This window comes from Capra hircus, chromosome 10 (assembly GCF_001704415.2).
Source record: "Capra hircus breed San Clemente chromosome 10, ASM170441v1, whole genome shotgun sequence".
Classification (NCBI taxonomy): domain Eukaryota; kingdom Metazoa; phylum Chordata; class Mammalia; order Artiodactyla; family Bovidae; genus Capra; species Capra hircus.
In genome coordinates this window covers 18,915,587-18,933,292 of record NC_030817.1, presented here as the reverse complement: position 1 = coordinate 18,933,292, position 17,706 = coordinate 18,915,587, and the positions used below count along the sequence as shown (strand labels likewise).

Genomic DNA, 17,706 nt, shown 5'->3' with positions numbered 1-17,706 from the left:
ATCAGACTTTCACCCTCTGCCAGGAGTCTTCCAGTCCCTCCCGCAGTGGCCCAGATCCCCACCCACCCAGCCTTGTTTCATTGCTTGCTTGGTGAGTCTGTCTCATAACCATAACCCACATCCCTTCGATTTCCTCAAATTTCTACCTTTGACCCCCCAACACACACACACAAACACACTCACACACACATTCTTCTTCTACCCTAATTAAGCCACCTACAAAGTAGCTGGTTGGTTCCCAACTTTTTGCTCCTACATCCATTTTTTCTTTCTAGGCCAATGTGGGCCACTGGGAATGTCCTGTTACATCTCAGTCTTCCACTCTCAGCCACCTTAAGGAGGCTTACTTCCCATCACTCCGCAGATCTCCTACTTGCCCCTCACCCCATCTTCATGTCCTCATTCTCTCTCCCTCCCCCACCCCCCACCACCACTGCCTCTGGCTTTCATTTACCTCCTTCACTTGACCAATGGATGCTGTGTCCAGCTATGGCTTCAACTTTTCTGCCAAGAAAATTTCTTGAGCATCCACTGTGCATAGAAGGAGACGCTAAATCCTTCCACTAATTAGTTCAGAAACATTGCTCAGTTCTGTTTATCTCAACAAACAATTATGGCACAATGGTGTCAGGTACTGTCCGAGGGACACGCATGACATCATTTTGCCCTCAAGGAGACACGCCATCTGTTTGACGAGAAAGACTACCAAAAAAATCACAATATGTTTTGTTAAGCACTAATGCTAGGGACATGGACAAAATGCTAAAGAACAATACTTAAACACTTTTTAAAAATACTGTGATTTTTGCCATTTTACGTTTCAGGCTGTGATTCCCAGTTTTGCTTTTTATTCAGCACTATCTTCATTCTCTCTCACAATAGACACCCTTGCCTACAGATTAAATAGCAATAGTCAAGCTACAGCTCTTTGTTGATCTGGATGACTTCCTCCAAGAAAATCTCCCTGACTTCTGTGATTCACAGCAAAAATACTCACATACCATCCCATGAAACTCTTATATGTTTTTAACTACTTACTAACATCTAGTTTGCCCAGCTAGATTCCAAATAAATCCACTGACCCTGTGTTTAATTTCATCCTATCCTTCACAAGGCTGAGTTGCTATTAGTCCCTAGCCACTAAATGAATGAAAATATTATACTCTATATACTAGCTTAAACCTCAGCTTAAAGGCAAAACGTCTGTGTCACTCATAATGGAGTAAATCAATCATGAATAGAGTCTGTAGATTGTAGTACTGCATCAATGTGAATTCCTTGGTTGTGATCATTGCACTGTGGTTAACTGAAGAATCTGGGTGAAGAGTATATGGAAAATCTTTGTATTAGTTGTGCAAGTTTGTAAGTATGAAAACTATTTCAAAACTTAAAAAAAAATTTAAGTCTTAGTTATTGGCGAAGGGCCAGTGTTAAAACACTTTGAAAACCTAATTGCAAATGCTTTTTAGCCAATAATTTAGTTCTGACAAGGACCTTCTGTCATTCTCAGCTGTTTTATAAATCAATCAAGTTGAACGATTTTCCCTATGTGGTTTTTCCTATTTTGAGTAAATGGTCAGAAATCACTTTTATTAAGCACAACAGGATCATATAATTCAGTGTTTCAGTGTTAGAAGTACTTGGGTATGTGACCCAAACAGAGTCTGAGGTCTTCACTCCCTGCCACCTCACCCCTCCACCCACCCCACTCCGATGTCACCACCAGCAATCATACTGACCATCGGTCAACCTCAGTTCTTTGGGGAAATTCATGAAAACTTAGACACTGCCACCTCTCAACAGGATTCTAAGGGGATAATAGGCTGGGATTTAGGAGTTCGGTTTGGTTTGGTTTGGGTTGGGTTGGATTGATTTGGTTTGGTTTTTACAGCATCAGATGCCTCCTTTCAATCCAGTGAGGTCTCGAGTGAAAGACCTCAAAGCCCTTGACTGATCGCACTCAAGAGAGACGAGACACCACCTACTGACCCTGGAACTTCAGACCAGTCATTTAACCTGGTCAAACCTTAGTTTCCTCATCAGCAAAATGGGTATAAAGGAAATCTATTTTATCTCACGGTGTTGTCTGAAGAATCAAGGTTAGGTAATGTTGATTATGTATTGTGATAGGGTAAGGAATGTCCAGGGCTTCCCTGGTGGCTCAGATGGTAAAGAATCTGTCCGAAACGCGGGAGACTTGGATTCGATCCCTGGGTTGGGAAGATCCCCTGGAGAAGGAAATGGCTACCCACTCCAGTATTCCTGCCTGGAGAATACTCCAGTATTCATTCCTGGTGAATTCCATGGAGAGAGGAGCCTGGCAGGCTACAGTCCATGGGATTGCATAGAGTCAGACATGACTGAGCAATTAACACACACAAGGAACGTCCATATCCTAGGGATAGAGAAACCATGACAGAGATTCATGGAAACAAACTCACAAAGGGATTGAGTTCAGACTTTTCTACTCTAGGCTTCTACTCAAAAAAAAAGCCTCACTCAGAAAATACATGGCACAAGTAACTTCACTTCCAGAAGTCAACAAAATCCCCCATAGAAAAATTCCTAACACTTGAGTCTGCTCAAACTTTAAGTACAAGTTCAAGATGATATTCATCAGACGTAACAGGAGGCATATTGGGATAATATTAATTAATTTTATTCCACCATGAAGTGAGAACCTCCAAACAGCCTTTAGTTCTCTCCCTGAGTAATGATCTTGTGTTCCCTCAAGTGCTATATAAAGGCAATACCAGGCTGCAGCCCATTAGGTGCAAAGAGAGATGCAAGGTAAGCAGGAAGACTTAAAGGGATACTATTGATGTGAACATCATGTTTTTATTAAATCTTTCTCTCTGAAATACCAGTAGCAAATCGCATTAGTGACTTTAAAGTACCTTTAAAAGAATTAAATGCAAATTCCCCACTCCCAGTGTTGAGAGTGATTAGAGGGTCTGCTCTCTACATAGTCTCAGCAACAGATGTAAAGGATTAGACTGTCCTAGGTAGGAAAAAACAACAGGTAGACAACAACAAAAATCACCTTTATAGAAAGTTCCCCCCAGGGGTTTTGTATGTTGCAACAAGTTTAGAAGGTTCTACTGTCTTTGATTCTCCTATCTTTGGGCTAGGATTCAGAAAATTAGGTGACATTTCGGAAGGATTTGGGGTGGCGTTTACTGAGCTGAGGACAGAGAAAATTAATCAGACCATTTTCATCCTGTTGATTCCAATTTATTTTGTACTAATATTTGAGTATCGATACTTAACAAAGCAACAACAAAGCAATAGATGTGCTGACTACTCACACAACTCTCGCAATTTCTGAGGTTGCAAGAAAGCAGATCTTTGTCCCTCATAGGCATCAGGAGGGAATGTCTAGAAATGGTCGTTTAGAAGATGAGCTCTCTATAAAGTTGTGCACAGAATTTTAATTGGAATTATCTTTGGGGGATCTAACTGCTTACTCGTCAGTTTTGAAATTGCTTTTAATAAGACTGATTACCTTTTAAAGTTCTCAGGTGGACCTGAGAAAAAGGAAGAGACTTATATCTATATATACCTATACTCCATATATGGAACATACAAGGAGCAATGCAGAACTATATTAAAATAAGTAGTATAAGTGCTGGAGTCAAGTTGCCACGGATCAAAATCTGGCTCCTTATTAGCTCTGGGACTTCAAGAACATTCCTCAATTACCAATCTTCAGTTTCCTCATCTGTAAACTATGGATAATATAAGCACCTACCTTACAGGTAGACAAGAGAACAAGGCCTGGCATATAAATGGTTTGCCATTGCTATATAACGAAAGGAGGATAAACTATGACATCGACCATCAAGGCACTTGGAAAGCCAAGACAGCCAGCTTCCTCCTCCTAAGCTCCCTTTTAGAGTTTTCTTCGTTCCCCTTAAGACATCTGCCTCCAAGCAATGTCCATTTCCTTCTCTTGAATATAACTCAGTCTCTCTGGGTTGATCTTTCCCAATGAAAAGTGAAGGACTTGAACTTGATCATCTTCAAAGTCCCTTCCGGTTCTTTTCCTGTCTTTTTTTTTCTTTTAAAGATTGTAAATTCTGATACTATAAGCAAGATGAGATAAGGTACTCAAGTAATGCTAAGATGCATGATGACATTCACCTTTGCTAGACCAACTAAGAAAGGTGAGGACATCTACCACCCTAAACAAGAGACACTGAAGATCAAGTTATGCCAGTAAAACAAGCAGGTGAGCAACAGCCATCCTCAGATAAATCTCTCCATGGGAGTTTGTTTAGACAGTTCATTCGTGGTTCCCCTTCAGAACCCCAAGCTAGATTCTGAAATTAGATGAAATTTCATAATTTGCTTTATGTGAGATTTTTTTTTTAATTTCAAGTTCAGAGTAAAGCTGTCACTGAGAATTTCAAGACTACAAGCAACTGCAAGATTTCAAATGACCATATAGATTGGTTGGATACATTTTTATTAGTGTAGAAGCTCATATTTTACCAGTGGGAGCAAGTTATAAGTCTATGAATCCAATGCCCGAGTCAAAGTAACAGAACAGATGAAGTAAAGGGGTGAAGAATAACAGCAAGAGCAGGTTGTAAGCCCCTCAGCAGAAACCAACTGGAACCAGCTACGCTGGCTTTTTCCCCTGTGAGCATGCAGGAATATTACAGCATTGGAGGTTTATGCTGTATTTTCTAAGAACAGGGCCACATACAGATCAGGCAGACCACCTCCCAAGTCACTCTCATTCTCTCACAGCTGAGCACAAACGCCCAGGAAAGCACTTACGTATTTTAAGCAGGAGAAAAGTGGAAGCCCTTTCTGTCTCAGGCTACCAGAAAGGGAAGCATAAAGAGTCCATTTGTGGGTTTCTTTGCTTGGTCCTTGCTTCTGTTGGGTTGGTATATTAGTTTAATGAGAGGTCTAATTCATGAGGCTTTGCAAAGGCTGGATTGTCACAGCAGATCCTTCCAGACACTTACAGCCTATTGCCTGGGTGGCCTCTAAGGTCTCCCAACCCAAGCCAAGGGGCAGTGCCTATGTCTCTGCACCTACACTCTCAGGAAGGCCGGAGACCCTGACCATGCTTAGGGGGGAATTCAGAATCTTCACATTAACTGGGTTAAATGTTGTACCTAATCAGAGATCTTCTTTTAATTGGCACCTAGAGCAAAGAATTCCACCCTAGACATGCAGTCCGCTCACTCCTAAGCCAGGACAGCAGCCAACTCCAACCTCAGTTCCCTGGGTTCTGCTTCTAGGCGTAGCCAAAGGAGGCAGTTAGCCAAGCACTCCCTCAGCCATTTCTCTTGCAGTTGAAACCCCCTATTCTCCACACGGAGCCCCCTAGGGTCCAAACAAGACTCATATCCCACACCTAGGCCCGGGCCCACATAAGTATGCATGCACACACAGACAGTGGATGGCTGGGTAGAAAGATGCTCCAGGGGCCACTCCCACATGAGTAAGGGGGTCCAAACCCAGAAAAACAAAAGACAAGTTAGAAGAGGGGAAAGGAAAAAAGAAAGAAGGAAAAAGCATAAAGAAAACAAAACAACTAGGATGGTATTCCCTCATTATAAGACAAGTCAGCCAGGACATACCTTTGGACAAGGACCGCACAGCTGTTATCCTTGGGACTGGCAACGAGGTGGATGGTCTTCATCACCCCAGGGGCCTTGAGCAAGTGTTGCTTTGGTTTATTTCAGGAGGTGCTATTGGAAACATAAAACAAAGTGCCTGGAGGGCACTATAAAAAATAGAAGAAATATGGGAGACTCGATCATCCAATGGGTGTTTATATGTTTTTAGACAGGGGTGAGGGGAGAGGGAACTCTACGGTGAGGCAACGTTCTTTCTTCCATGAGCACAGCCTCAGGTGGTTTTGTCACTGCTGAGTCCATGACTTTCTGCTCAGAGTCCATTCCTGAGTTTGGAAATTGCTCTTTGCCAGGAGGAAGGCGAGGAAAACACCAGCAACAGCAAAACAGCAGCTCTGCTGATGGAGGAAGAGGATCCCGCAGGCGCTGCTGGTTGGGGCCCAGGCACTGGACGGGGGCCACACACGGGCGGCCTGGCTTCCCAGGAGCTGCTGACACGTTCTTGCAAGCAGGGAGGAAGATGGGAAGGTCGAGGAGAAGTGGGCAGGGGTCTGCTGTGGGGAGCCGCCGACTCCACGGGGTACAGACGGCGCCACCCTCTCCAATCGAGGACCTCCTCCTGATGGGGTCGCCTTGGATCAATCCTCCCCCACAGAGGCTTTCTTCTACATGGAATATTACTTTCACTTATTTGATTTCCCTTCTCTCTCCCTCTCTGTCTCCAAAAAAAGGAGGTCTACTAATATTAGCTAGAATATATAAATAATCATTTTTTTAACATTATTGGTTCTTTGTTTCCAAACCCAACGTTCCTCCTCTCTTCGTTTTGCCAATAAATAGGGAAACTGAGGAAATCAACTCTGCTCATGTCAAAAAGATTCCCCCCCCCCAAAAAAAGAGTTAATCCACCTAACTTCCCATATCTATGGAAAATAAATAGTACATCACAAGGCCGTCTCTCTGAAGGACTGTTAATTCTGCTCTTTTGTGCTGCTTCCTTTCAGTAGTTTGTGCTCCTGCTGTACGTACCCTAAACAGAGGGAAAGGAGGGGAGGAACGTGCGGAAGGTGAGAGGAAAAAGCCAGGATGAAGGGAAAATCTAAACTGTCTTTCACTTAAAAAAAAAAAAAAAATAGAACCAGAACAATGACCAAAGTCACAGGGTGATGGCTAATTGCCCAGAGAGTCTGTCCCGTGCGTTTAGCAACTGCCCTTTTTATCAGCTGTGGGCGAACCCCGGCCACTGCGACGTCCTCGGCAGGAGCGAGGCTCTTCCAAATCGTCCTCGTCAAAGCCGTGGAAAGTCGAGGTGTCACTTTCTGACGTGGAACCGAATAAGTCCTCCGTGGTGCGTGCTGCGGCCGCTGCCTCCTTCTCCTTCCTGCCTTCTCCTCCCAAATGAGCTGACATGTATGATGAATATATCAGCACATGGGTTAAGCAACAGACAGCATTATTAATATTCTTATTACATTATTACAGTGTTATTCTTAATAGCAAGATCATACATCATTCCACACCAAAGGGATTAACTGGGTGCGTCACCTGGTGACAGGGGTTTGGGGTAAGAGGACAAAGGCAACATTTCCAAGGAAAAGGGTTCTCCCCTCCCCAGAAAGGCATCATCTCTACTACAACATATTTGTCCGCAGCTCTGACAGCGCCAGATTCAACCACGATCTTTTTCTTTCTTTTCTTCGAAGGCACACACTCACGTGCACGCTCGCTCCACCCGCCCCAGACAATGAGTTTTCCTGGTGGTTTTTAAGCCTGGTTGGTATTTCTTTGGTGTTTTCAGTTGGCGTTTCTTTGCACAATGTTTGTCCTTCATTTTGACAGTCAGCTTTACAAAGGTATTACTGTCAGATAACCCGGTCAAGGTGGTTAGGCCTCCATCCATTTTATTTTTATTTTTACCCGTTTCTAATCCCATTCTTCCCAAACCCTTTCAATTCTGCCCTTACAACATGTAGTTCATTTGCACTGAAAGCGAAAAGAAGTTGGAAAGTCTGATAAGTGGTAGGTATTCAAAGAGTCTCTTGTTTTGCTTACCCCTGGAGGACATGTCTGTGTCCTGCACTCACACACACGCACATTCACAAACACGCATATGTGCACACGGCTATGCAGGCACGTGAACGCACACTCCAGGTCTTAAACACGCCCAGGTCTAAGTTACTCCAGGAAGTCTGGGGTTGTTCAGTCTAACTCAGAGCACTCGGAAAGTGGGAACTAGGGGCGGCAAAGCCGAATAAAAGACAGTATCCTGAAATCTATAAAACTTGGGTACAAACGCCTTCACGTTCTAAATGGGCCCCAGGACTGCCCCCTGTTGAGGTCACAAGGCTCCCCTTACAGTGTCAGTTTCAGGGATCTCATTTTCTCGCCCAGGAAAAGTAGGTAGTGGAGTAGATGGGACGGAAAAGACAGCTTTCCCGAGCTCCACACTCTTCCTTGCAAGGACTCCAGGGAGGCCCCAGGGAAGTATTCACCCACCTGCCTTCACAAAGCATATCCCATGGGCTAATGCCACCTGTTTATTCCCCAGAGGTCAACTATTTCAGGAACATCAGAGTCAGACCTAGACTAAATTATCCACCAAAACGAATCCTTGGCGAATGCAATGAGAACACCTAGGCTGGTATAAAACGGCCCCCCTGGGTCACATAGCAGACAGATCCTGGGAAGAATAAGCTGAGTTAAGGCTGTGGGAGAGAGAGGCTTTGGATAGGAAAAACCAGCTCCCCACTTCTGGTCCCCCATGGATCACATTCAAGTACCCCATCTTTTGTAGGAAAGGAAGAAGGGACATCTCAGCAGCTTTCACTGAGAATTCTGAAGCTGCCCTCTCTAACCCATCCTCAACCCACAGCAGTCCATACAAATCTGACTAGAATATCTTGCCACCAAGTAACTCTGCTTCTGGTGGTAGAGATTTTGTCTGATGGCTTTCTCTTTAAAAATGCTGAACTGAATTTCATTTGCTTCGTTTTCTTTCTGAGTTTGCTTCATTTCCAAGTTTCTAAATCCCAGAGTCCATTATCATATGGGCCCCCTTGTCTAAGCTGGCACCAGTAGAATAAAAAGTTCAACATTAGGTATCACATTTGCCAAGTAAAGGAACTGACAGAACTGCACAGATGGGCCACCCTGCCAGGGTCCTTGAGCATTAAATGTGGGGGGTTGTGTGCAGTGGAAACCACAATGCTCTTCCAGTTACTGATTTGCCATCTTAAACCTTAAACAATCCAAAACCAAATATCAACAGACTAAAAGCTAAAGTCTGCAGACAGAGCCAGGGAAGAATTGAGCTGCCGTAGTAAAGCCAGGTGTGGTCATCTCAGGCCCTCTCTCAGGACTAGGAGTTGAACAGATGCTGGGTAGAAAGGTGGGAAGGAGCCATGACTCCCAGCTGCTGGAACCAACCATCCAGCAGAACTGAAATTTCATCTACTAGTCAGCAGATGATGAGACTAAAGATAAGTCTGAAACTTTCCTCCCTGCCTTGCACTTGAGCTTCATTACAACACAAAACAATATGAAAAGCCAACCATGATCCAGCATGAAAAAAGCAAAACAAAAGCCTGAAGACTGAACTCATTTTAAGAATGAAAGAACAAAATCAGGTTTAGTCTTTGAATAGATTAAAGATGAAAATTCAAAACATCCCAAGCCTACTCCAGAAGAGCCCTAAGAACACCTGCCCTTTTGCCTCCTTGATCTACCAGGCTCTCTTTGGTTTTCCATATGAGAAATGGGATGAGAGGCCAATGGAGGTGGTATTCACGCTGCTACCCAGAAGCCTAGGGGTCTCTGACTCCCCCACAACTCCAGGTGTGGCAGCTCTCCCAACATTCATGTCTCCACATTCTTCTGGTTTGCCCCGGGCACTTCCACAGAACAAACACGTCTTTTTGTGACGTGCACATCACCCGATATAGGAAACACGCTGCCTCTGTCTCCGGCTGTTTCCACACTGTCTCACCGTCGTCCATAACAACACACACCAAGAAATATCCACCTCATGGAAAGGCCGGACAGACACAAGCCCACACCTTCTTCTTTCCCTTTTCCCTGGATCCCAGAGCACAGATTTTAGTTCTTAAGACTCAAGAAGGAAAAAACAGTCAAAACAACCTGAAAATCCCCCTTGCACTCGAAAACTCACCACCATCACTTCTGGACCCACCCTTCAGTCCCTGTCCCCAACAAGATGGCAGAGGGATGAGAGTGGAAGAGGTCCTGGTCTACGGGCACACAATGAGAGAAGGGGCCACACTCACCAGAGCGTCCACAGTCTGCACAGGATACCAGCTCCTCCGGCCTCCCACTCTTCTTGTTCATGTTGGAGCCCCCCAAGCAGAAGTCACAGTAGTTATTGGGAATGACTGTCCCATCCGGTCCTTTCTGGGCTGTGGAAACATTTTTTTAAAAATCCAGTGTTAGGCTGAAGTGAGTCTCCACTGGCCCCTCTTCTCCTGCTGGTGTGGCTGAATCTGCTCCAGAAAGAATATGAGGTTTAGAATCCGAGGTTTGGTTACAACCAGGCTGTTTTCTTGGGCCAAGTTTTATGATTCTCCTCAGTTCAGTGGTACTAATGTCTTGTAAGCCATTCAGAGCCGAGTTTGATTTTTGCAATATTTGTCAGTTCTGTGTTGGTAGAGAAACAACCCTGCTCCTCTGATTGCCTCCCTGGATCACTGAAGTATCCAGACAGCCTACAAGTCAAGTGAACCTCTCTCATCCCTGAACAACTGGCCCTCAGGGTCCAAACATCAGATGACAACCATCAGTGGTGCTGTGACTATAGGGAAAGAGAAAGGCCACTACCTAGGCCTTGCCCTACCTAGGGAAAGAGGCTCCTGTTTAGGAAACAGTCCTTCTGTCTCTGAAAAGGAAAACAAAGCAGCAAGGATGAGGGAATCATTCCAGGAAGGATCCTGAAGATGCTCTTGGGGACTCTGATACACATGTTGGCAGGTATATAGGTGTCCATTCTTGTTCAGCCCCGTCCATCTCCCTAAAGTCCAGACTCATTGGTTATGGAAAGCACCCAGGACTAGTTAATCAGCAGATCCCTAGAATCAGAACTGGACACTTAGCTCAGTCTCATACTGGACATCAACCCTGAATAGTCATTGGAAGGACTGTTGCTGAAGTTGAAGCTCCAATACTTTGGCCACCTGATGCAAAGACTCAACACAGTGGAAAAGAATCTGATGGTGGGAAAGACCAAAGGCAAAAAGAGGACAGCAGAGGATGAGATGGTTGTACAGTGTCACCAACTCAATGGACATGAACTGGAGCAAACTCTGGGAGATAGTGGGAGACAGGGAAACCTGGTGTGCTGCAATCCACAGGGTTGCTAAGAGTCAGACATGACTTAGCAACTGAAAAACAACATATCAGACATGGAGTGAATGGTGAGTTAATGAGCATATCTTGAGGCTTAAGATTTTCACAAGGCACCCTTGCTGAAAGGCCTTACACAAAAGCAAAGGAATATCTTGGGACATGATTTTTCAAAACAAAGCTTGTGAAAACAGCACATGTCCTCAAGCACTGAAATCTCAGTTTCTAGGGGCTGGTTTAAAAGCTTTGGACAGGTTCTTTGTATGAGGAGAAATGCTTTCATTTTCCTTGTTTTTCGATCCCTATTGTGGACACTTCTTTGTCATATTAACACTCTCTGTCTGTGACAAAGAAGAGAAGTCTCTCTGTTTATGGGATCAGCCTAAACCACAAGGGTAACTTCCTCCTTCCCAATTCCAACGTCTGCCACTATCTTTCATTATTCACTGGCTAACATTAATCAGGGTCCCGTAGGGTACAAATCTGTAAAAGGAAGCAGATATGTGAGCAGAAATACCATCCAGACAGTAAGTGATAAACGGATTCACCCTCTTTAATATGATTCCCCCTGGCCTCTGCTTCCTCCATGCCTCTTCTTTGCCTCCAGGAATAGAAAAACTTACCTGGGGAAGGCGGAAGACAAAAGCTCGCAGAATTACATTATAGAGGGTTAATCCATTTATCAGTTGCTATTTGGATTGTTTAATCAGTTTCTAAGTTATTGATTTTCATCTTCAGGGAGGCAGACAATTCTCTGCAAGAAAAGTGGGGGCTGACTGGGGTAAACAGAGAAGGGGGCCACACCCTCTGGCCTCCAGGAATGTGGGTTTTTCTTCATCAGTTACTGCATCTCAAAGACAGATGTGCCTCAAAAAGAATGGTTTTGCAAATAATCTCCAAAAAGCAGGATGTCCGCAGAAAGTTTACTCTGCCTATGAAATTCATTGCCCAAATCCAGAAGGAAGTCCCTTTCTTCTTCTTCTTCTTCACTCAGTTGCCATCATAACCATTTTTAGAACTCTCTTAAGGAAATCCAAGTATGTTTATGAAACAAATAAACTCAGGGTTTCTTCATTAAGCAACTATCATGGAAATCAATCAAAAGATGAACAGAAAGAAGTGGGTTATTTCAAATGGAGGGGTTGAGTGCCAACCAAAGCTAAGTTTCATGACTGGTATGAACTAGATATAAAATGTGGAAATGCCAATCACAACTTAGGTAGCTTCCTGCACGATGAGAGATCAAAGAATTCCATGCATATTATCACACCGGACCTCTTAGGAGGCCCAGTCTCATCACCTTTTTCTTTCCTGCTCTCTTAGGGACTCCTTTCTATGTCAGACTTCTCCCCTTTCACAAAATCTGTAAGCAACCAAAGGATCTAGTTTTTGTCCAACATACCATATCCCTTGTGATTTATCAAAATGAAGACATAGAATATACAGCATAAGAATGCCCAGAAAGGGACTTCCCTGGGGGTCCAGTGATAAGGAATCTGCCTTCCAACGCAGCAGATGTGGGTTCAATCCCTGGTTGGGAAGCTAAGATCCCACATGCCACAGGGCAACTCAGCCCATACACCTCAACTAGATAGCCTGTGTACCACAAACTACAGCGCCCACATGCTCCAGAGCCCATGAACCACAATTAGAGAGGAGCCTCTGAGCACAACTAAGACCCTATGCAGCAAAAAAAAAAAAAAAAAAGCCCAGGTAATTCTTTACAGTTTTTATCACCAACAGACCACTGGTAGAACACCATATTAAACTAGGACTTGAACCCCTATTACAGTAGGTACAACATTGTGCTATACATAGACACACAAGGAAAATAAAGACTAGGATTGTCTCATGAGAAGGGAAAAACAGGTTGTGCCTACCCACTTAGCCCCCTGTTCAATCACCTTTTGAGAAGATAAAGAAGCAGACATATATGACAACTACAAGATGGTAACATATCTTACCCTGATGCTTTTCACATACTATTTCATTGATTCTCACAACATTTTTGTGAAATAGGGAGCATCTGACAGATGAGGTAACTGAAGCCCAAAGAGATGAAGGGGCTGGCTCCAGGGCCTAGTTAAGATGTGGAGGAAGCGGGATTCACCCCCTGGGTTATCAATGTTCCCAGAGACTCTGTCTCTAATCACACTTCTCTGCCTCCAGGAAGTCCAGAGCCAATTCTGCATATAAAATATTTCATAAATCTCTTTAAAGTCAATGTGATTCACCCATTACTTTACTTGGGAAGCCCAAAGCAATAAAAAGTATTGAGATTGGCCTGATAAAAGCGGAAATTCCCTTTGAACTTACATTTAATGTCTCTACCACAGTAATCCATCCCGGTGGCCCTGTTTATTGTCACAGACTCCATGAAAACACTTCTCCAGAGGATTCCAGAGGCTCATGAAGGAGTTTTTTAAAGAAAAGCTCACACCGTGGCTTTATTGGCCTTTGGCCTGACCCATCCATGAGCAATTTCCTGGCACCATCTATGAGGTCATTATAAAAAGGATTTTACTATAAATAGGAAGCTTGCCCAGACCTTGCCAGTAGTATTTAAATAGACATTCCGCTTCTGCTTATGGGAAATTGAGTCCTGCTTCATAGAACAGGATGATGGGGAGGCCTACGACCTGAGTGGTATGTCGATGGCAGCGTCTGCGATGATAGATTTGGTTTTCTGTTGATTAATGTTCATGGGCTGAGATCACATAAGCGAAACAAAGAAGCTGCTGAGAAAATAAAGTGAGCCTTGAGAGAGCTTCCCTCATGGCTCAGACAGTAAAGAATCCACCTGCAATGTAGGAGGACCCAGGTTCAATCCCTGGGTTGGGAAGATCCCCTAGAGGACGGCATGGCTACCCACTCCAGTATGCTTGCCTGTAGCATTCTATAGACAGAGGAACCTGGTGGGCTACAGTCCATGGGGTTGCAAAAAGTCAGACATGACCGCAACTAACATTTTCTAACACTTTGAGAGTTCAGGGGTTCACCTAGGAGGTGGGTGGGGGGTAACTTTGAAAAGTTCAAAGGAAAAAAAATGGAAATCAGGAACAAAGTTCATGAAAAAATGCCAAACAATAATAATAACAGAAGATGGGAGGGAGTATTCAGACAAAACAAATCAAGAGAAAGGAAAAGCCAGGTCCCAAATAATCCCACCAGCACACTGGGGAAAGGGTGAGACGTCCTTCAGGGAAGGTATCAGAGCACATGAACACATCACAGGACTTCTGACTTCAGCCAGGACACGTGGCAAGGGCAAGCAAGGTCCCGAACCTTCCACAGAACTACCACCAGGACATGGCTGTCTGGCCCCTCTCTAGGTCTGATTGCTGCAGTGACGCGCCTGCCACTCAGGAGAAGAAAGCATGGAGGCCACAGGCTGGCCACCAGCAACAACCCTTCACCTGCTTCTGCCGAGACCAGAGCCTCCTCCCTAGGGTCCTAGGGAAGGAGAAAGCCAGCTGGAAGCTCAGGCTCCTCCATGGCACATCCACAAAAGCACGACTTCACATCCCGAGCAGATGCTCCCACCACCTGCCAGGGTACACAGCCTCGGGGCTGTGTTCTGTGCCCACCATCCAGCCCCACCCCAGCCCAGGCCCGCAGCTGTCCAGCCAGGGCTGGCTAGCAGGACGGTGCACCTGCTCAAGGAACCCAGGGTGGGCAGGGAGAAGAGCCCTCTAGGAGGCGCTGTGCCTCTCCACGCCTCCCCCCACCTCGTTCCCCCACCACCCTCCATGGCTGACAGTTCCCGTCCCTCCACAGGTCTGACATGTTGCCATGGCAACCGGAATCCTGGGCTGCGGCAGCCTCTGGTCTTGCCACCTGTTATTACTTCATCTCTCAAGTGTAAAGCATCCTAGCCTGGTGCCATGTGGCTGTGCAGAGTGCATCTTCAGAGGACAGAGTTAAAGAGAAGCGAGAGGCAAAGAGGGAGAAGGTGGAAAGCGGCCCCAGGCTGGCCACACAGGGCACACGGGACAGGCTGGGCTGGCGGAGGAAGCTGCAGAGACAGGGTGGGAGGTGTCGGGGCGGGGTGGGGGGGAGCCAACGTGCCTTCCCTTCAGAATCAGCGAGCAGGCCTCAGCTGGAGGCCACCGCCGCCTGCTCCCTTCCACCCAGCCTTTAATGAGGGACCCGGGAAGGGAGGGGGAGGCGGCGGAAGGCTGGGGCTGGGAAAAGATCTGTGCCGGGCCCAAGTGGAGCAGAGCCACGAGAGGGTTAAAGTGATGAGATAAAGACTGCGAGGAAGGCTGGACCAGAGGGCACACAGAGCCTCCAAGCCTGGATAAATGGCCTTAATTCTCATGCTCCTGCTCACCCTACTCCTTACGTGTTTACTCATATAAATTATCCCCAAGGCCTGACACCTTTTTTTCATTGCTTCCCTAGAACTGATGAAAAAATAAATCCCACAGATCCCAGGAATAAAAATGTTGGGATTCCATTCAGGCTGGTTCTTCTCAGCCACCTAATAGCAACTCCGGCCCCACTTCGGGGCTCCAGAGGGAAGACGAACGATGCCCTCCTCCATGAATGTGGAAGACAGGGCGGCAGGGGAGCCCAGGGGAAAACAGACACCTGGGTCCACTCAGCACGTGACCGCTAGGCCTCATGTGCCATCTCGCCACCTGGCATTGAACACAGTGCGAGTGCGTGACAGGGACTTGGGAGAGGTGCTGCTAAGGCTAAATGACTCCAGGCCCCCAGATTAGTCCTTCTGGAGACAAGAAGGCCGAGGGCTGATTTAATAAGTCTTCAGGTTTATGGATAGGCCTACGTCTCCAAACTCCATATTGTCAAGGACAACTGGAGACAGGAGCTGAAATGGCAGCACACTGCTGTCAGAAAGCTGGACACAAGCGCAGCTCAACAGGTGAAGGCCTGGGTGGAGGAGCAGGCTTCTCGGGAAAGGCCTCTGCACCTGGGAAGATGTCCCTGGCCCAGGTTTGTTTGAATGTGTGCCCATCTAGAAGCAAGAGAATATACGAGATGTTGTCTTAAGGCCCCCTTTAGGCCTATTATCTGAGGATTATGATAGAGTGAAAGAAGAGACAGAAAAGCAAAGTTTTCCAGACCCCGAGGAACTCAGCCTTTCATCCCTGCTTTATATCTGTGTACGTGTCTCTCTCCATGTTAGCCGTGAGCTCCCTGAGGGCAGGAGTGGTGTCTTTAATCTCTGAATCCCCAGCACCAGACAAGGTGATTGACACAGAGCTGACAATAAATACTTAATGAAAGGGTGGGCAGATCTTCACAGAGGCTTTTGGGAGGGGAAGAAAAACAACTGCCAGGAAAAAGCGAAGTCAAAGATCAGGAATTCAGGGGATGCGAAGTGTCTCCTGAGAACTGACTGACCATCCTAAGGCACTTCCAGCACCAGTCCTGGCTGTAGCAGGGGACATAAAGACTGGGGGTGGGGGCATCAGAGAGAATAAAGCAGTGGTGGAGGAAGTAAACAGGTCTGCCCTCCTGCGGGAAGCCTCTCCCTTAGGCATTTCTTGGAAAGCCAAGATGGAAGGAGTTAAGAACTCTCAGTCTCAGTTGGCCCCCAGGGCCCCTTGAACCCCATGTTTGCTGTCTTGCCAGGAGCCCTGAAGTAGCCAGTGAGAATATTAGGCCCTGAATTACTATGTGCTCTGGTGGCTGTAGAATCTTCCTGAAAATGTTAAGTGTATGCCAGTCATCCCAGCCTTCTTTATACCTGTCTTCTTCCCTCTGTCTTTATAGAACCCAAGATTCAAACTGTTAGACACAGACCTTGCAAATATTTACTCCAAGACACTGTGCTGTAGAATCAGAAAGCACATGTCTGTTCACACCGATGTCTCCCTCTTCATGGGTGTGTTTGGTTAGAGTTGCCATTTGCCAGGAGTTTGGACCCCACGTCCCCAGCTCTGAGACTGGACAGTCACGTGACCCGACAATAAGGTCCTCTGTGCTCCAGCCTTAGGCCAGCAACCAGGGGTCTGTCACGAGGCTTCGGAAGAGTGAGAAAAAGATGAAGCAAAACGGATTACTTTTCTCGGTGCTGATTAAGGAAAAGCACAAGGAGACGTTTCCATTTTCCAGCGGCAGGTCATGTGGGTCAGTTCGTGCCCCGGCGTAGCAACTTGTTATTGCCACCAAATGAGTCAGCTGAGGGGAAGAACGTTTCACTTGAGAGGAACAGTGTCAGAAGGGCTGTGAATGAAGTGGCGTCGTTCCCGAGAGAATGGCAGGCCATCCCGGTGCTGTCGAGCAGCAGAAGCCTGGTCCGCTTCACTCGTCAGGATATTATCATCGTGATGGCAGAACTCGGCAAGCCCCCTTCCTTTCCTCTTCTCTGCCTTGCCCCTCTCCACCCCTCCTCGCCACCGCCTCCACGGGACTCAGGCCTGTCAACCCCATTGGTCTGCCAAGGACCAGCATTTTCTGTGTCCTTCAGACTGAAAAACAGTATTCAGGAAAAAGAAAAGGATGAGCCCCAAGCATCAGACCTGAGGAGGAGGAGAGAGTCAAGGACCACGGAGCTGATGAGCGGGCCAGCCCCAGGGTAAGGGCCCAGACGAGGACCACACCCAGAAAGCAAGCCGGGAAGCGGGTGCTGGGAGCCACACAGACGTTGCCTTCGGTAGGACACAGTCCTAGGAAAAGGATGAAAACCAAGTTCCCCCTAGATTTCACAGTGCCTCATTATTCCTGGTTACGTGATCAGCGCTTCCAAAAGAATGAAAGGGAAACACTTAGCGGTTTTCAAAAGCTC

The 17,706-nt window shown here is 46.2% G+C and overlaps 1 protein-coding gene across 1 annotated transcript in view; it reads right to left on the bottom strand.

Annotated features, from left to right (window-relative positions):
- DPF3 (double PHD fingers 3) overlaps positions 1-17,706 on the bottom strand; it is a 288,545-nt gene that overhangs the window by 60,766 nt on the left and 210,073 nt on the right. The window contains exon 8 of the mRNA XM_005686036.3: positions 9,881-10,009. Within this exon, the coding sequence (XP_005686093.1) occupies positions 9,881-10,009 (129 nt within the window). The remainder of the gene's footprint in view (positions 1-9,880; positions 10,010-17,706) is intronic.